This window comes from Lolium rigidum, chromosome 7 (assembly GCF_022539505.1).
Source record: "Lolium rigidum isolate FL_2022 chromosome 7, APGP_CSIRO_Lrig_0.1, whole genome shotgun sequence".
NCBI lineage: Eukaryota > Viridiplantae > Streptophyta > Magnoliopsida > Poales > Poaceae > Lolium > Lolium rigidum.
In genome coordinates this window covers 134,353,969-134,374,929 of record NC_061514.1, presented here as the reverse complement: position 1 = coordinate 134,374,929, position 20,961 = coordinate 134,353,969, and the positions used below count along the sequence as shown (strand labels likewise).

The following is a 20,961-nucleotide window of genomic DNA, read 5'->3' as shown; positions in this document are numbered from 1 at the left end:
AGAACGAAGTTTGCCATCACCAATTATGATTTCTCATGCACCTTTATTTGTGATTACCTTCTACTTGTTTCAAGTTGAATTATATGAGGAAGTTGTCGACTAGAATGTCTTGTGTGAATTAATATGATGCTTCTTGTCCGTATTTTATTTATCGACTCTTCACTCCATAAACATGTGGTCTTGTTTACTGAGCTCAGTTTCGCTTGGGGACAAGCGAAGTCTAAGCTTGGGGGGAGTTGATACGTCCATTTTGCATCACTATTTTATATCATAATTTACTGTTATTCATTGATATCTTTTCATATTTAGAGATGATACTTATGTTATTTCATCTATTTTGCATGTTTCATGGTCATTGGAGAATCGCGCACCGGAGTCAGAATTCTGCTGGAAAAAGCACCGTCAGAACGCAATATTTCGGAAGATCAACAACTGACGGAAATTATACTGAAAATCCTATTTTTCCAGAAGACGGAGAGAGCCAAAAGGAGGAGCCGAGGAGGGCCGCCATGGGCCCCCTCATAGGCCGGCGCGGGCCCTGCCCTGGCCGCGCCGCCTTGTGGGGAAGGGGCCCACAGCCCCCTCTGGCCTCCTCTCCTTCGCGTACTTCTTCGTCCCGAAAACCTAAGCTCCAGAGGATAGTCGCGAAGAGTCACGGCCGCTGCTCGCGGGGCGGAAAATACCAGAGAGAAAAGAGCTCTCCGGCAGGCTGAAATCCGCCGGGGAAATTCCCTCCCGGAGGGGGAAATCGACGCCATCGTCACCGTCGTCGAGTTGGACATCATCTCCATCATCATCACCATCATCTTCATCATCATCACCGCCATCTCCACCGCTGCACCTCGTCACCGCTGCAATTAGGGTTGGATCTTGATTGTTTGATAGGGGAAACTCTCCCGGTATTGATTTCTACTAGTTATTGATGCTATTGAGTGAAACCATTGAACCAAGGTTTATGTTCAGATTGTTATTCATCATCATATCACCTCTGATCATGTTCCATATGATGTCTCGTGAGTAGTTCGTTTAGTTCTTGAGGACATGGGTGAAGTCTAAATGTTAGTAGTGAATTATGTTGGGTAATATTCAATGTTATGATATTTAAGTTGTGGTGTTATTCTTCTTGTGGTGTCATGTGAACGTCGACTACATGATACTTCACCATTTATGGGCCTAGGGGAATACATCTTGTATTCGTTTGCTAATTGCGGGGTTGCCGGAGTGACGAAAACCTAAACCCCCGTTGGTATATCGATGCGGGAGGGATAGCGAGGATCTCGTAGTTTAAGGTTGTGGTTAGATTTATCTTAATTACTTTCTTGTATTTGCGGATGCTTGCAAGGGGTATAATCACAAGTATGTATTAGTCCTAGGAAGGGCGGTGCATTAGCATAGGTTCACCCACACAACACTTATCAAAACAATGAAGATTAATCAGCTATATGAAGCGAAAGCACTAGACTAAATTCCCGTGTGTCCTCAAGAACGTTTGGTCATTATAAGTAAACAAACCGGCTTGTCCTTTGTGCTAAAAGGATTGGGCCACTCGCTGCAATTATTTCTCTCGCACTTTACTTACTTGTACTTTATTCATCCGCTATATCAAAACCCCCGAACACTTGTCTGTGAGCATTTACAGTGAATCCTTCATCGAAACTGCTTGTCAACACCTTCTGCTCCTCGTTGGGTTCGACACTCTTATTTATCGAAAATACTACGATACACCCCCTATACTTGTGGGTCATCACCTATGCATAGAAATCTTGTAAAAAAATAAATCAAAGAAGCACATAGTATCAAGCATAGGAAAGCAAAACAAGTGCAACTTCAAAATTTTCAACATAAAGAGGTGAAACTTAATACTGTTGGGAGTCTCTCATAATAACTTTCAGTAGCATCGTGAGTAAACTTAACACTATAACTATCACATAAAACATTCTTATCATGAGTCACATGCATAAAATTATTACTCCCACATAAGCATAGTCATTCTTATTCATTGTAGTGGGAGCAAATTCAACAAAATAGCTATCATTATTATTATCATCACCATAATCATCAAATATAGGAGGCATATTGTAATCATAATTAATTCCCTCCTCAATAGTAGGTGGACTGAAAATAACATAATCATCGTTGTAATCATCATATATTGGAGGCATAGTATCATTAAAGTAAATTTCCTCCTCCATGCTTGGGAGACTAAAAATATCATGCTCATCAAAACCAGCTTCCCCAAGCTTATACTTTTACATAGCATTAGCAATAACAGTGTTCAAAGAATTCATATTAATAACATTGCTACTAGCATGCAAGTAAAGTTTCATATGTTTTTTTGAATTTTCTCTTCAAACACCTCATATCCTAACTCAAGATAAATACTATAAAGCTCTCTAATTTTGTTATTGTTTTCCATTAAGCCTAACTGGTGAAAATAAAAACAAGAAACAAAAAGATGTAATTGCAGAATCTAAAGGAAATAACTTCGAGCACTCACCAGCAACTAAAAAACTTAGTAGCCAGAGGATGTGAGTACCTTTTAGCTTGTCTCCCTGGCAACGGCGCCAAGAAAGAGCTTGATTTCTACGCACGCTTCTATTCTTATAGACAGTGTTGGGTCTCCAAGTGCAGAGGTTTGTAGAACAACAACAAATTTACCTTAAGTGGATCACCCAAGGTTTATTGAACTCATGGAGGTAGAGGTCAAAGATATCCCTCTCAAGCAACACTGCAATTATGATACAATAAGTATCTTGTGACCCCAACACACCCAATACACTTGTCAGGTGTATAGGTGCACTAGTTCGGTGAAGATATAGTGAAATACAAGTAATATGGATGATTTTAAGTAGTAATTGCAATCTGAAATAAAAATGGCAGCGAGCAAATATGTAGCAGAACTGGTTGTAAACGGTGTTCAGATGTTTAGAAACAAGGCCTAGGGCTCTTACTTTCACTAGTGGAGACTCTCAACAATGATACCATAATTAAATATATAAATATTATCGCTTCACTACGCTACTCTGAACTATTCTCCGATTTGATAATAAACACAAATTCACTATGTAGGGCTGCATAAGCACTCCTTAAAGTTCGCATTCCCAATCTATGGACACCCCACACTATCACTTTGAGCATACAAAGATGGTACTAACTAGACACCGCAATTCATAAGTATTTCTGTAAATTAAGCTTAAGAAACAAAAACGGTGTGCACACTGTCAGCTTCACACCGTTGGACAAGATATCCCCGGAGATCACATAATAAAATTACATGAGTATCACAATAGTTGCAGAATAACATCTACATATTCAACTAGACTACAAAGCTCACGATCACATAAAGATCATATCATGGGAGAGAGAGATAGACCACATAGCTACCTGTAAAGCCCTCAGCCCCGAGGGAGAACTACTCCCTCCTCATCATGGGAGTCAGCAACGTCGATGGAGATGGCGGTGGAGTCGATGGAGATGGCTCCGGGGGCAATTCCCGGTCCCGACAGGGTGCCGAAACAGAGACTTTCTGTCCCCCGAATCTTGTCTGCGACGGCATCGGAGCTAAGGAAGTTTTCTGGAACGGAGGCTGATTTTTTTAGGGTTTTTGTGTCGAAGGGAATAATAGGCGGAGGAGATAGGTCGATGGGGTGCCGGGTGGCCCACACCACCCCTAGGCGCGGGCTAGGCCAGGCCGGCCTAGGTGTTGTCTGGCCACCATGCTGCACCTCTTCGACCCCCTTCGGACTTTGTCTTCGTTACGATAAAATAAGATCTTTGGCTTTTGTTTTGTCCAATTCCAAGAATATTTTCTGTACAACTTTTCTGAAACCAAAAACAGCAGAAAACAGGAAACTGGCACTGTGGCATCTTGTCAATAGGTTAGTGTCGGAAAATATATAAAAGTGTAATGAAGTGTAAGTAAAACATAGTGAAATTGGTGTAAAACAAGCATGGAGCATCAAAAATTATTGATACATTTGCGACGTATCACTGTTCCAGGGGCTGAGGTACTAGAGCATGGCGAGCACGTCCACAACCGTCTTGATCAACAATGTCATTACAACCCGCATGCAGTTGTTGGTCAGCAGCCAATCTCAATATTTTCCGCGGCCATCTGACACTCTCGAGGGTAGCAGGCGAGTTAGAGCATGCCTTAGAAGAGTCTCGAGTCGTCTCTCTGAAATGACTTGACCCTTTGGGATTTCTACTACTAGGCACATTCTTTAAAAAACAACTTGGCTTACCTTGTGAGCGCCACCCAGAAGGCGATGCAGCTTGTTAAATGCCATGGAGGGGAGTGGATGCACCATGGACTTGTCGCCAGCGATGTCCACGTTGTATACGTCGACCAACACCACATCAATGTTTGCCGGGGTCGCCCCAGTCATTGCGGACTCATACTTGCTAGCCTCCGCCTCCATGCTAGTTGCCCCCTACGAGTTCTTGGCAGCGGCACGGTCTGCAGCCAGCATCGATCGCCGTCCCCGAGCGACTCTTTCCCTCTTGGCAGCTTTCGTCGCTGCCGCCTCCATCGTTGTCGTCTCCACCTCCTCCTCCTCCGCTATGCTCTTGTTCGCGACCTCTCCCTCCGCAATGTCCTTGTACGCAGCCTCCTTCACCTTTGCCACCCTCTCCGTCGTCTCCTTTGCTACCGTCGATTCCCGACCCACTGATACGTCTCCGATGTATCGATAATTTCTTATGTTCCATGCCACATTATTGATGATATCTACATGTTTTATGCACACTTTATGTCATATTTATGCGTTTTCCGGAACTAACCTATTGACGAGATGCCGAAGGGCCAGTTCGTTGTTCTCGCTGTTTTTGGTTCCAGAAATCCTAGTAAGGAAATATTCTCGGAATCGGACGAAATCAACGCCCAGCATCCTATTTTTCCACGAAGCTTCCAGAAGACCGAGGGGGAAAGGAAGTGGGGCCACGAGGCGCCGCCACAACAGGGCGGCGCGACCCAGCCCTTGGCCGCGCGGCCCTGGTGTGTGGGGCCCTCGTGTGGCCCCCCGCGTTGCCCTTCCGCCTACTTAAAGCCTTCGTCGCGAAACCCCCGCATCGAGAGCCACGATACGGAAAACCCTACCGAGACGCCGCCGCCGTCAATCCCATCTCGGGGGATTCCGGAGATCGCCTCCCGCACCCTCGCCGAGAGGGGAATCATCTCCCGGAGGACTCTTCACCGCCATGGTCGCCTCCGGAGTGATGAGTGAGTAGTTCACCCCCGGACTATGGGTCCATAGCAGTAGCTAGATGGTTGTCTTCTCCTCATGTGCTTCATTGTCGGATCTTGTGAGCTGCCTAACATGATCAAGATCATCTATCCGTAATTCTATATGTTGTGTTTGTCGGGATCCGATGGATAGAGAATACTATGTTATGTTGATTATCAATCTATTACCTATGTGTTGTTTATGATCTTGCATGCTCTCCGTTATTAGTAGAGGCTCTGGCCAAGTTTTTGCTCTTAACTCCAAGAGGGAGTATTTATGCTCGATAGTGGGTTCATGCCTCCATTAAATCTGGGACAGTGATAGAAAGTTTTAAGGTTGTGGATGTGCTGTTGCCACTAGGGATAAAACATTGATGCCATGTCCGAGGATGTAGTTATTGATTACATTACGCACCATACTTAATGCAATTGTCTGTTGTTTGCAACTTAATACTGGAAGGGGTTCGGATGATAACCTGAAGGTGGACTTTTTAGGCATAGATGCATGCTGGATAGCGGTCTATGTACTTTGTCGTAATGCCCAATTAAATCTCACAATACTAATTATATCATGTATGTGCATTGTCATGCCCTCTCTATTTGTCAATTGCCCGACTGTAATTTGTTTACCCAACATGCTATTTATCTTATGGGAGAGACACCTCTAGTGAACTGTGGACCCCGGTCCATTCTTTTACATTGAATACAATCTACTGCAATACTTGTTCTACTATTTTCTGCAAACAATCATCATCCACACTATACATCTAATCCTTTGTTACAGCAAGCCGGTGAGATTGACAACCTCACTATTTCGTTGGGGCAAAGTACTTTGGTTGTGTTGTGCAGGTTCCACGTTGGCGCCGGAATCCCCGGTGTTGCGTCGCACTACATCCCGCCGCCATCAACCTTCGACGTGCTTCTTGGCTCCTCCTGGTTCGATAAACCTTGGTTTCTTTCCGAGGGAAAACTTGCTACTGTACGCATCACACCTTCCTCTTGGGGTTCCCAACGGACGTGTCGACTGCACGCATCAAGCTCTTTTTCTGGCGCCGTTGCCGGGGAACTGAAGAAAAGTTACACCACAAAGATTTCTAACTCCCACGTCAACTACACGCCAGCAATCTTTTTCTGGCGCCGTTGCCGGGGAGATCAAGACACGCTGCAAGGGGAGTCTCCACAATCCAATCTCTTTACTTTGTTTTTGTCTTGCTTTATTTTATTTACTACTTTGTTTGCTGCATTATATCAAAACACAAAAAAAATTAGTTGCTAGCTTTACTTTATTTACTGTCTTGCACTCTATATTAAAAACACAAAAAAAATAGTTACTTGCATTTTCTTTACTTATTTCAACATGTTTCCTTTTAATTTTACCGTAAAAGATATACCTGTGGGACAAGGGTCTATAATTGGAAGAGATAATATAGAAGAATTTTTCACCCATGTTAGTATGCATGAAGATCTTAAAGATATACCCCTTGCAAAAGCTGTCCCTACTTATGAAGATGCCTCTCGTTTGTTTGGTACGCATGATGGAAGCTAGATTTATTAGTCTCAACCCCATGATACAACACATGTTTCTTACACTTTCGATATGGAGCGGGGAGAGAAGAGAGATTTTGTTCTAAAAGTCTTAGTGCGAGAATTTGCGGATATAGCTAAAGAAGCTAGAAAAGTTTTTAGTAAGCATGAGAGGCTTGGTACGATCACCGATTTTAAAAGAACACTTGAAAAAATAGATATGGATAGAATAAAGTACACTAATAATGTTAATGATGGTGGGGAGATTAAAGCACCAATACCATGTAAGCTCCTAGCGATGCATGAAGCTCTAGATAATAATTATGCTTGGCTTGTTCCTGAAAATTTGTTTGATGAGAGCAGCAAGCCCAAGACTAATGAAAAGGGAGCCGCTGAAACTTATGTATCCAACATACTATGCATGGTTGAGAAAACTCCCAACACCCCCGGTAATGATGTCAATGCTCCATTTCTTGACAATACTTGATATACACTTTCTGCGCCTAGCTGAAAGGCGTTAAAGAAAAGCGCTTATGGGAGACAACCCATGTTTTTACTACAGTATTTTTGTTTTATATTTGAGTCTTGGAAGTTGTTTACTACTGTAGCAACCTCTCCTTATCTTAGTTTTGTGCATTGTTGTGCCAAGTAAAGTCATTGATAGTAAGGTTCATACTAGATTTGGATTACTCGCGCAGAAACAGATTTGTTTGTTGTCACGAATTTCGACCTGCCTCTCTCGTAGGTAGCTCAGAAAAATATGCCAATTTACGTGCGTGATCCTCGGATATGTACGCAACTTTCATTCAATTCGGGCATTTTCATTTGAGCAAGTATGGTGCCTCAATAAAATCCATCTTTACGGATCTGTTCGTTTTTGACAGATTCTGCCTTTTATTTCGCATTGCCTCTTTTGCTATGATGGATGAATTTCTTTGTTCCATTAATGTCCAGTAGCTTTGTGCAATGTCCGGAAGTGTTAAGAATGATTGTGTCACCTCTGAACATGTGAATTTTTATTATGCACTAACCCTCTAATGAGTTGTTTCGAGTTTGGTGTGGAGGAAGTTTTCAAGGATCAAGAGAGGAGGATGATACAATATGATCAAGGAGAGTGAAAGCTCTAAGCTTGGGGATGCCCCGGTGGTTCACCCCTGCATATTCTAAGAAGACTCAAGCGTCTAAGCTTGGGATGCCCAAGGCATCCCCTTCTTCATCGACAACATTATCGAGTTCCTCCCCCGAAACTATATTTTTATTCCATCACATCTTATGTGCTTTGCTTGGAGCGTCGGTTTGTTTTTGTTTTTGTTTTTGTTTGAATAAAATGGATCCTAGCATTCATTGTGTGGGAGAGAGACACGCTCCGTTGTTGCATATGGACAAATATGTCCTTAGGCTTTACTCATAGTATTCATGGTGAAGGTTGAATCTTCTTCGTTAAATTGTTATATGGTTGGAATTGGGAAATGCTACATGTAGTAATTCTAAAATGTCTTGAATAATTTGATACTTGGCAATTGTTGTGCTCATGTTTAAGCTCTTGCATCATATACTTTTCACCTATTAATGAAGAAACACCTAGAGCTTGCTAAATTTGGTTTGCATATTTGGTCTCTCCAAAGTCTAGATAATTTCTAGTATTGAGTTTTGAACAACAAGGAAGACGGTGTAGAGTCTTGTAATGTTTACAATATGTCTTTTATGTGAGTTTTGCTGCACCGGTTCATCCTTGTGTTTGTTTCAAATAACCTTGCTAGCCTAAGCCTTGTATCGAGAGGGAATACTTCTCATGCATCCAAAATCCTTGAGCCAACCACTATGCCATTTGTGTCCACCATACCTACCTACTACATGGTATTTCTCCGCCATTCCAAAGTAAATTGCTTGAGTGCTACCTTTAAATAATTCAAAATTTATCACCTCTGATTTGTGTCAATGTTTTATAGCTCATGAGAAAGTATGTGGTGTTTATCTTTCAGTCTTGTTGGGCAACTTTCACCAATGGACTAGTGGCTTCATCCGCTTATCCAATAATTTTGCAAAAAGAGCTGGCAATGGGATTCCCAGTCCCAAATTAATTAACCTAAATAGACACTCCTCCATGGTAAGTGATTGTTGGACGGCACCCGAAGGATTCGGTTAGCCATGGCTTGAGAAAGCAAAGGTGGGGAGGAGTGTCATCATAATAAAACTAAAATAAAAAGGCACTCCTTCATGGTATGAGATTGTTGGCAGGCACCCGAGGATTCGGTTAGCCATGGTTTGTGAAAGAAAGGTTGGAAGGAGTGCCACCCAAAAATAAAAATAATTTATGGGAGCCGCTCTTTGAAGGTTTGTCTGGCAAGGGGGTTAGAGTGCCCACTACCATTCGTTGACAACAACAAACACCTCTCAAAATTTTACTTTTATGCTCTCTTTATGTTTTCAAAACCAAAGCTCTAGTACAAATATAGCAATCAATGCTTCCCTCTGCGAAGGGCCATTCTTTTACTTTTATGTTGAGTCAGTTCACCTATCTCTCTCCACCTCAAGAAGCAAACACTTGTGTGAACTGTGCATTGATTCCTATATACTTGCATATTGCACTTGTTATATTACTTTACATTGACAATATCCATGAGATATACATGTTATAAGTTGAAAGCAACCGCTGAAACTCAATCTTCCTTTGTGTTGCTTCAATACCTTTACTATGATTTATTGCTTTATGAGTTAACTCTTATGCAAGACTTATTGATGCTTGTCTTGAAAGTACTATTCATGAAAAGTCTTTGCTTTATGATTCATTTGTTCACTCATGTCATTCACCATTGTTTTGATCGCTGCAATCATTACATATGTTTACAATAGTATGATCAAGGTTATGATGGCATGTCACTCCAGAAATTATCTTTGTTATCGTTTACCTGCTCGGGACGAGCGAGAACTAAGCTTGGGGATGTTGATACGTCTCCGACGTATCGATAATTTCTTATGTTCCATGCCACATTATTGATGATATCTACATGTTTTATGCACACTTTATGTCATATTTATGCGTTTTCCGGAACTAACCTATTGACGAGATGCCGAAGGGCCGCTTGTCGTTTTCTCGTTTCGGTTCCGGAAATCCTAGTAAGGAAATATTCTCGGAATCGGACGAAATCAACGCCCGAGCATCCTATTTTTCCACGAAGCTTCCGGAACACCCGAGAGCCGCGCAGGAGGGCCCTGTGGGCCCTAGACGACAGGGTGGCGCGGCCCAGGCCTTGGCCGCGCCCCCCTAGTGTGTCGTCGCCTCGTCGACCCTCCGACTCCGCCTCTTCGCCTATATAAAGGTCCCTGACCTAAAAACCTCGACACGTTCGACGAAACCAGAGAAAACCTTCCAGAGCCGCCGCCATCGCGAAGCCAAGATCTGGGGGACAGGAGTCTCCGTTCGGCACGCCCCGGGACGGGGAAGTGCCCCCGGAAGGCTTCTCCATCGACACCGCTGCCATCTCCACCGCCATCTTCATCAACGCTGCTGTCTCCCATGAGGAGGGAGTAGTTCTCCATCGAGGCTAATGGCTGTACCGGTAGCTATGTGGTTCATCTCTCTCCTATGTACTTCAATACAATAATCTCATGAGCTGCCTTACATGATTGAGATTCATATGATGATGCTTGTAATCTAGATGTCATTATGCTAGTCAAGTGGGTTTTACTTATGTGATCTCCGGAGACTCCTTGTCCCACGTGTGTAAAGGTGACGAGTGTGTGCACCGTGTGGGTCTCTTAGGCTATATTTCACGGAATACTTATTCACCGTTATGAATGGCATAGTGAAGTGCTTATTTATATCCCTTTATGATTGCAATGTGTTTTGTATCACAATTTATCCGTGTGCTACTCTAGTGATGTTATTAAAGTAGTTTATTCCTCCCGCACGGTGTAATGGTGACGAGTGTGTGCATCGTGTAGTACTTGGCGTAGGCTATGATTGTGATCTCTTGTAGATTATGAAGTTAACTATTGCTATGATGGTATTGATGTGATCTATGCCTCCTTTCGTAGCGTGAAGGTGACAAGTGTGCATGCTATGTTAGTACTTGGTTTGGTTATGTTGATCTGTCATGCACTCTAAGGTTATTTAAATATGAACATTGAATATTGTGGAGCTTGTTAACTCCGGCATTGAGGGTTCGTGTAATCCTACACAGTTAGTGGTGTTCATCATCCAACAAGAGGGTGTAGAGTCTAGCATCTATCTATTTATTCTGTTATGTGATCAATGTTGAGAGTGTCCACTAGTGAAAGTATGATCCCTAGGCCTTGTTCCTAAATATCGCTATCGCTGCTTGTTTATCGTTTTATCGCATTTGTATTGTCCGCAATATTACCACCATCAACTACACGCCAGCAAGCACTTTTCTCGGTGTCGTTACTATCGCTTATATTTATTCATACCACCCGTATTTCACTATCTCTTCGCCGAACTAGTGCACCTATTAGGTGTGTTGGGGACACAAGAGACTTCTTGCTTTGTGGTTGCAGGGTTGCTTGAGAGGGATATCTTTGTCCTCTTCCTCCCTGAGTTCGATAAACCTTGGATGATCCACTTAAGGGAAACTTGCTGCTGTTCTACAAACCTCTGCTCTTGGAGGCCCAACACTGTCTACAAGAATAGAAGCACCCGTAGACATCACCCACCGCTGCCTTCTTCAAGGTCTTTGGCTTGCTCCTGCGACGATTAGCGAGTTAGGTGTGTTGACAGTTGGGAAAAGGGAGTCACATGTTAAAATAATTATCACTTACTTGGCAATCGGCAAGGTCTTCAAGTTGGAGTAGACCGGCTTGGGGGCTTTGAGCACCATGATCATCAGGCACTGCAGAGTGACGTGCGACTCCAGGATGGTGGTCTGCCGAGTCCGTCTCATCTTCTCTTTTACAATTTAGGAGGGGCTCTTCTTCCTCCACTTGGGGAAATTCATTGTTTACCCTTTTCCTTATCTGACTCCTCATCATGAACTGACTGGGAGGAAGTTGCAGCGGGCCTCTTCTTCCCGCGGTTGAGACCCGCAGGCTCCTGATCGACGTTCGAGTCGGGCGCCTCGTCGTCTTCCTCCTCCTCCTTCTCCTCTAATTTCTCGGTCTCCTTGTTGTCGTTATGGCCATCCTTCTTCTCCGACGCATCGGTATCCTCATCATCGACACTGCCTTCCTTCTCCTCCGCCACTTCGGACCACTCTGCATTATCGTCGACAAGAGGAGCCAGTCCCTCCACCTTGCTCCAGATCTACGAATGGGATTGGCGACATACAAAAACTTGAAGATTATGGTTTACTTAACAAAGTCGGGAGAGTTCTTACCTCTTGCATCGGCTTGTACTTTGAGTACGGTTGAAGGTCATCGTCGAAGGAGGTGAAGGTCGTCGTGGTGATCTTCTTGATCACCTTGATGAAAATGGCCTCTGACCACTTTATCAAGGTCGTATGTCTCAAATCGACGTCACCATGTCACTCACACAACAGGTGCTTGCGAATGCGGAGGGGGGCCAGTTTCCTATGGTATTCAACTCGACGAGGCGAGCCCGCATCGCCTTGATGATTTACTTCTGGTCTCTCGGGATGTTGTTGATGTGTAGGTTGCGCGGCTTGCTTCCCTTGGAGGTGAATTGCTTCATTGGCTTCTCGCCGGCGGGGGGTCTCTTCCCTCATATAGAACAAGAATTTTCTCCAGTCAACATGCGCCTTCTTCGGCAGCTCGAAGTCGATGAACGACTCATCGTCCTTCACTTGGAAGGTGATGCCACCGATGGTGCCTCGCTCTATTTGGATTCTCGCGCGAGACTTGCCTGTGGAAAATCGCCAATTATAGAAGGAAGTATGGAGGGCAGCCCATATAACACTCGCATAAATCCACGAACATGCTAATCTGATGTATGTGGCTCCAAATCCAAACTTTGGATGTTATAGTAGGAGAGAAGGCTCCAGAGGAAATGTTAAGTGGGGAAAGATATCCCACGCTGAAGGAAGCTCAAGAACACGACTAATTCACCTTTCTCCGGCAGGGAAACTCCTCCTTGCCCGGAATCCGCCATTGGGTCGCTCCCCGTTGAGGGATGATCCCCGTGGTAGTGAACGACACGAGCGCCTTGGGCTTCATCTTGGATCGACACCACACACCATTGATCGCCATGGCTGGAATGGGAATTTTTGGTTTGCGGGGTGGAGCTCGAGGTGGCAAAATGGTGGTAGAACACACCGGCGAAGAAATGGGGAGAGTGAGGAGTGATTGGCTCTCCCCCACATGCCTTAAATAGGGTGATGCGGAATTACTGGATTACCCCAGTCGCATGTTGCAGCGGTTATCGGTAACTCAAAACGTGTTGGAAATTGCAGCACATATTACTCCACGTCTACCGGTGCAGAGATCGTGTGGCCGAGATTCACGACGATTCGATAGAGATGCCATTCAATACACTCATCCCGAGGCAACTCGCTGTCTTGTCCCATCAGACTAGCTTGCAGAGGGAATATGTTAGTGGACCGCAACTAGATGACAAAGCACTTGTTGGGGCGGCTCCATCCTAGGAAGATCCGCCTGAGATGAATCTGTTTGGAGGACTTGGACCTAAGAAGACTTCATCCTGACAAATGGCGACTCCACCCAGATGACACCTTGACGATTAAGTCACTCAGAACAATGGCGACTTAGAGTTTTTCATAGTTTAACCTTTAATGTCATGAGTTCATCACCGATTCGACGCTGGCTCCCTTCGTGGAACTCTGAACAGATGCTTGACGCCTGAAGCCTATGACGACTCCATGATGCACTCGGGGACTACTGATGGGGACATAGCCCACAGGGACCATCACCAGAAGGACTCACCTGGATGATAGGCTTGGAGGCCTCACTCGACTCGTCTGGGTCTAGAGTGAAGCTAGCGACTAAATCTAGAGGTAGCCCAGGAGAGTAGCTACATGGCCCATTAGTCCTGCGAGTTGCTCCCCGACTCTCCGCACTTATTGTAAACCCTAAACCCTAAACCCGGTATGGAACCCTAGGAAGACGATTCCACCTTCATACGACCTTGCGAGTCGCCATAGCCAACTTGCAGGACCCCATTGTAACCCTCCAATCAATGAAAACAACAGGAGGTATGCCTTTTACTCTCCGGAGTTGCTGAACCTGGGTAAACCCTGGTCTTCATGCAATCTCAATTCGTAGATGGCTACATCTCCCTTGTTGCGAACCTCTCAAGTGCTACCCCTGTAGCACCTGCCATGGACATATCCACGACGCCTCACGTTTGGTCACTGTCGATAACGGTACTTGCATGTTACCGCCACGGGTCACGCTGTCCTTTCTCCTTGTTCATCCTCGTGATTGACAATAATCTTATAATAAATCTTGTTACCGTTCGTCAACTTAGCACTGCCAATAATCTTTCTCTTGAATTCGATCCTATTGGTTTCTCTACGAAGGACTACCCAAGCAGGACCGAGATTCTCAGATCCAATAGCTCGGGCCCTCACTATCCTCTTCATGACGCTCCTCTCTTGGGTCATCCTCAAGCCTATGTTGTCATCGACCCCAATCTTTGGCACCGTCATCTTGGTCATCCCATTCACCAAGTCATGGAGGTTTTAGCTTGCCCTTCGATAATTTCTCATAGTTGAATTAAGGATAAATCAAGTCTTTGTCAGACCTGTCAGTTAGGGCGCAATGTTCGTTTTCCTTTTTGTTTGTCTTCTGGTGTACGTCTCGTCCGTTTCACTAGTTCATTGTGATCTATAGACCTCACCGATTGAGAGCAATCCAATAATATACCTTGCTGCCGTCAGGGATCACGTAGGCTGCTTGCATTAATCCAAAACTGGACTTCTAGAAGTACTCCACAGGCAACGGCTTTGCATGGAGGCATGGAGCCGATTGGTTGGTACGGGCCGAGTGAGCAACCAGGACAAACCTGTGCAGAGCAAAGAGACAAGACCACCATGTCCATCCAGAGGTGCACGGCGGCTGGGACCAAGTAAAGATAACTTTCTGTTTTCCTGTGACTCAGAGAGACCCGCGCATGCGCATGCTGCCATGAACAAATCTTTTCTTCCCATAGGAAACACACCAGGAATAGCTAATTAATAATCCTGGCCGATGTGAACTGGACGGCGGGACTGTGACTCTACATAATCCTCAGCTAGCGCTTGTTGCTTGCTTTGCGGAGTCGTGTGCTAGCTGTTACGAGAGGGCCATGGCGAGCACCAAGAAGCTGCAGGAGAGGGTGGTCCTCGGAAGAACGGCATGGATACTCGCCGAGTTCGCCATCCTCTTCCTCCTCCTCGCCCTCATCGCCCGCCGCGCCGCGTCGCCTCAAGGCGCGACGTCGCCGTGGGTCGGCACGCTCGCGCTGGTCTGCGAGGCGTGGTTCGCCTTCGTGTGGGCGCTCAACATGAACTGCAAGTGGAGCCCCGTCCGGTTCGACACGTACCCGGACAACCTCCTCCCGGAGGAGCTCCCAGCGATGGACATGTTCGTCACCACGGCCGACCCGCTGCTGGAACCGCCGCTGATGACCGTCAACACCGTGCTATCGCTACTCGCCCTCGACTACCCAGACGTCGGCAAGCTGGCGTGCTACGTCTCCGACGACGGCTGCTCGCCCGTCACCTGCTACGCGATGCGCGAGGCCGCGGAGTTCGCCGCCCTCTGGGTGCCCTTCTGCAAGAGGCACGGCGTCGGGGTCAGGGCCCCGTTCATGTACTTCGCTTCGGCACCGCCGGAGATTGGCACGGGCGACGAGTTCATGGAGAGCTGGGCATTCATGAAGGTTAGACACAATAATTAATGGCGCTTAGCTAGCTCCCATGATCATGTCAATACAAATATTGTTACGTACATTATCACCCATGAGTCGGCCATGCATGAATCTTCTCCTGGTGTGTGTGCTCTTAGAGCGAGTATGAGAAGCTGGTCACCCGAATCGAGAACGCCGACGAGGGATTCATTCTGCGGGATGCTGAGTTCGCTGAGTTCGTCGACACCGAGCGCAGGAACCATCCTACAATCGTCAAGGTTAGCCCATTGCCCCCATGTGCTGTGTCACTATGTGCATCATTGTGACAAACTGTTACTGTTGATATGTCTGGGTTCAGGTTCTCTGGGATAACACCAAGAGCAGAAGAACAGGGCAAGGATTCCCAAATCTGGTGTACGTCTCGAGAGAGAAGAGCCCCAAACATTACCACAACTTCAAGGCCGGCGCCATGAATGTTCTGGTAAGCGCTCTCTTCTACTAAATACACCATCCGTTTTGCTATGTCTCAATCAATTGAGATTTTTTGAAGTCTAAGTCACTTACAAAAAAGTGCTTTGAGTTGCACTTTTCTGTTAAAAAAATGCAATTGCACTTTTATACCAAAAATATGCAACTGGACCGAGTTACACTTTTCTTTAAACTTTTTTTTTTCGAGGTTGACGGGGGGGAAAATCCCCACCGCTTGTTGCATTCCACGAAAGTAGCCGGGCAGGCCCAAGTTCTTACAACCAGATTAGAGAAATTACAGGGGGTTACAAGGGAGTAGAAGACAAAAAAAATACAACAAAAACAAACTAGAAGCAAGGGAACACAAAAAGGCAGAGGGAGGTTAGCATCACAAGCCAACCGAAACCCCGGGAGGCTAGCTCCCCAAGAGACAAGCACCACGACCTAGCAGGGTGAGCGACGGGCGGCGACGAAGGACCTGCAGAACCGAGACCAAGAACAGTCGAAGGGCATCGGATAGCCGAGACTGGGGCGACGACACCGGTGTGCCGACCCCGTGGCCGAAAGGCGATGCAGAGTCATAACCAGCAAGCCACCTCGAGGACCTCAAGCCGGCCGCCAAAGGAGGATCTCCGGTGAGAACCCCAACACCAAAGGCAAGCAGCCCAACGGAACAGGTAGCTGACTACGTGGAGACCAGACATGGGCACATCAAGAAGCGTCACCGGCACGGTCGAAGGGCGTCGGATAGCCGAGACCGTGCGACGACACCGGTGTGCCGTCGGCGAAGCCGAAGGGCATTGTGCTGCTGAGACCAAGCACAGACGAAGGGCGTCGGATAGCCGAGTCTGGGGCGATGTCACCGGTGTGCCACCCCCGTGGTCGAAGAGCAGCGCAAGCCGAGGCCACCCCAGGACGTCCGAGCAGCACGGTCCGGGCCACCATGACATCAACCTAGCCCCAGAGGGATACGAGCCAAGGGTCGGCGAGACGACGAGAGGCATAGCTATCCGACACGTGCAAGGCTTCAGGACGGTGCCTCCAAGGAGGAAACGACGCAGGGAGCGCCGCCACCGCCAGATCCGGCGAGGCCAGGATCGGAGATTTCTCTCGAAGCTTGACACGAAGCGTCGAGACAGGCTGACCTCCACCACAACAGCGGAAACCACGGCCGAAGGATGGACACGGGCCACCGGGGCAGGGAGCGGCCGTAGAGCTGAGCGGTCCAATCTGGACGGGCAGCAGGCCGGTCCAGGCCCCGCGGAACGCTCAAAGGCCAGATCTGCCGGGCGAGATCTGCCCCGCGTGGAGCAACACCAGCAGGGAAGGGAGCAGCCACCAGCCACACCGCCAGGGGCGCGGGGCGTCGCACAGGCCGGCGCCGGCGCGAGCAGCCGCCGCGTGAAGGAGGCCGCCGCGAGCAGCCACCGCGGGAGGAGGCCAGCGCAGCACGGAGGCGGAAGGAGGAGATCGAGACGGGGGAGGCCGAGCAGCTCCACGCCGGCACGGGGCGACCTCCACGCCGGCACGCGGACGAGCACCACGCCGGTGCAGCGGCACGCCGCGCCAAAGCCGCGCCGGAACCGCGCCGGAGCAGCAGCTCACCAGCCGGAGGAGAGCCCCGCGAGAAACGCCCCGGGCGGAGAGGTTGCAGGGGAGAGGCCGCCCCGCCGCCGCCGACGCCGTGCAGGCTTTTGCCCGGTGGCGCCCTCCGGCGGCGGCAGAGGGAGGAGGGGCGTTTGGTGGCGGCTGTGGTCGTTCGCCTAGGGTTCCGCCCGGGCTGCTCGAGAGGAGCAGCACGGGGGCGTTTTTTCACTTTTCTTTTCTTTAAACTGAAGTTGCATTTTTCTGAGATGACTGAGACTTAAGAAAATCTCAATCAACTAAGACATAGACACACCCATACATCATTAGTGTGTCATACAAACAACATAAAGAGAAGTTCATAGGAGTGTTGATAATTAAGCTGAGCATCTCTTGGTGCAGACAAGGGTGTCAGCTGTGATGACCAACGCGCCCATCATGCTCAACGTGGACTGCGACATGTTCGCCAATAACCCGCAGGTCGCCCTGCACGCCATGTGCCTACTCTTGGGGTTCGACGACGAGATCGAGAGCGGGTTCGTCCAGACGCCGCAGAAGTTCTATGGTGCCCTCAAGGATGATCCCTTCGGAAACCAGTTGGAGGTTGGATTCAAGGTATGCATTGGATGTGCACGATTGTTGTGTGCAGCTACTGCTTCTCTGTTTTCTTGTGGTGGTGAAGGCCGGTTTGTTATGCATCACTAATAGTGTTACAACTCTACTGGTTTTTGTGGCATGTTCCAGAAACTTGGAGGTGGAGTCGCTGGGATCCAAGGAATTTTCTACGGTGGGACTGGCTGTTTTCACCGCAGGAAAGTCATTTACGGGATGCCGCCACCAGATAAAATCAAACACGGGAGACCAGGTAAAATTGGGCATGCAAAACATGTAATCATTGGAAGTAAAGTGAAGTATTTGGTCAGTGCATTTTGGTTCCTTACAAGTCATATCAAATGCCTCTTCTTAATTTGCCAGTGTCACCATCTTACAAGCAACTCCAAATCAAGTTTGGGGGCTCAAAGGAGCTCATAGAATCATCTAGGAACATCATCTCAGGAGACGTGCTCGCTAGACCAACAGAATCCATATCGAGTCGCGTTGAAGTGGCAAAACAAGTAGGCGCTTCCAGCTACGAGGGAGGCACATGTTGGGGTCAGGAGGTATAGTTGCCATTGCAGTATTTTTGTAGTTTTTGCTACAGTACCATCACCCATCTCTTGAAAATTCTCTAATTCGAGTTCGTTCGATGTAACAGAATTTGCCCAAGATACACACACGTTAACATGGTGGAGAAGATGCACACATACACACGAATAGTTTCAGCACACGCACATAGTGTTTTTTTCTGTATTCCACTCCACAACTCAACTCAGCTGGTTACAGTGGCTTATATAGCCAAACTCACACGGCTAATGCGCAGCCACTAACCCACCAACGTCATGCACAAACACTAACACATGCTGACCTATTCTTAAGCCCGCAGCCACACGACTCGGCCACTCGACCCACTAGCTAGGCCAGATGCATGCAGCTACATTGAAGGAGTCACACGTATGCACCTCCTCTAAACTAACTTGATCACTCCTAAAGCTAGTTTTCCGCTAGGCGCACACACATGATTATCCTATCAGCTACCATCTACATCAACTTATTCTTGGCTACGCAAGACCATTAGCTTGTCTGCACACGCATGATCACAGCTTTGTTCGTGCAGACCAACGCAGCTTCTGGCCTTGACTCGATTACAAAAAATAAACATGATCAAACTCTAAACTTAGTACTAATAACAAGATTTGTTCCAACACGATGTACTTTTGTAGATTGGCTGGGTCTATGGATCGATGACAGAAGACATGCTGACCGGGCAGCGAATCCATGCGATGGGTTGGAAATCGGCGTTGATGGACACCAACCCACCGTCATTCTTGGGATGTGCTCCCACTGGCGGACTAGCAAGCCTGACCCAGTACAAGAGATGGGCGACAGGGCTTCTGGAGATACTCATCGGCCGGAACAGCCCGATCCTTGGCACCATCTTCAGGCGCCTCCAGCTTCGGCAATGCCTTGCCTACATGCTCTTATATGTGTGGCCCATTAGGGCGCTTTTCGAGCTGTGCTACGCTCTACTGGGACCTTTCTGCCTACTCACAAACCAGTCTTTCTTGCCCAAGGTACATATAATTTTCTCATCAGCCACCAGTACATTGCTCACAGCTGAAATGTCAGTATGTGGGAGATATTTAACCAGCTCCAGATTCTTATGCAACTACTCTAGAAAATTTCTTAATTTGTTACATACTCTGGTAGACTAGTTGGCTGGCTGAGAATTGCTCAAAAATGCTAGTTGACTGATGTATAGTTCTTCCGATACTACTTTTGCAGGCATCAGATGAAGGTTTCCGCATCCCACTTGCTCTGTTCTTGACCTACAACATCTACAACTTGATGGAGTATAAGGAATGCGGGCTCTCAGCCCGTGCCTGGTGGAACAACCACAGGATGCAACGCATCACCTCGGCCTGTGCCTGGCTCCTCGCTTTCCTCACCGTGCTCCTCAAGACCATGGGACTCTCCGAGACCGTGTTCGAGGTCACGCGCAAGGAAAGCAGCATGTCCGATGGTGCCGCCAGCCCTAACGACGTTGATCAGGGGCTTTTCACCTTCGACTCGTCGCCCATCTTCATCCCAGTGACCACACTCTCAATCTTGAACATTGTTGCAATAGTTGTTGGGGCATGCCGTGTCGTTGTCGGGATGGCGAGGGGAGCTCACAGTGGCCCAGGAATTGGAGAGTTCGTGTGTTGTGTCTGGATGATGTTGTGCTTCTGGCCATTCGTGAGAGGGCTTGTCAGCAGTGGAAGGTACGGAATCCCGTGGAGTGTCAAGATAAAGGCTAGTTTGATTGTGTCTGTGTTTGTACACTTCTGCACAAGGAACTAACATGTGGGCCATCGAAATATTGGAAGCAGATTGATCCTGGTTCTGCTTAGAATAACTACTACCATGGGAAAATGAAAGAGACATAAGAATATTATTATTACTAGACTAGAAGTTTAAAGGAATTCTGTTCAACGATAAAATGGGAAGAATACACTGGTTCGATCTTTGAAAGACCGCAAGACTATGATCCCTCTAACACCGGTTCGATCTTTGAAAGACCACGAGACAACATCGATGCAGTTTTGTAGAGAAATAATTGCAAAAAGAACCGCGAAACTAGGATCCTTGAAAAAAAAAGGGGCTCGGACTATGGGCCCATGTTGGAAACATCTTATCCCATATCTTTCGTGTGACCCGGTACGTATGCAATGGTGATATCTTAGCAGTGTCACGTAGAATAAATGCTGAAGTAGGGGAAAGAGAAAGATGAAAAAAGACTTTGCCTTCTCTTAGCTAAAAA

At 47.0% G+C, this 20,961-nt stretch overlaps 1 protein-coding gene across 1 annotated transcript; it reads left to right on the top strand.

Moving 5' to 3' along the window:
• Positions 1–14,900: 14,900 nt before the first annotated feature.
• On the top strand, positions 14,901–20,680 carry LOC124669771 (cellulose synthase-like protein H1). Its single transcript, XM_047206317.1, has 8 exons — positions 14,901–15,542; positions 15,668–15,787; positions 15,868–15,990; positions 17,964–18,176; positions 18,306–18,426; positions 18,537–18,721; positions 19,382–19,732; positions 19,944–20,680. The coding sequence occupies exons 1-8, from the start codon at positions 14,967–14,969 to the stop codon at positions 20,499–20,501; spliced, it is 2,247 nt and encodes a 748-aa protein (XP_047062273.1). The 5' UTR covers positions 14,901–14,966; the 3' UTR covers positions 20,502–20,680.
• Positions 20,681–20,961: the final 281 nt, after the last annotated feature.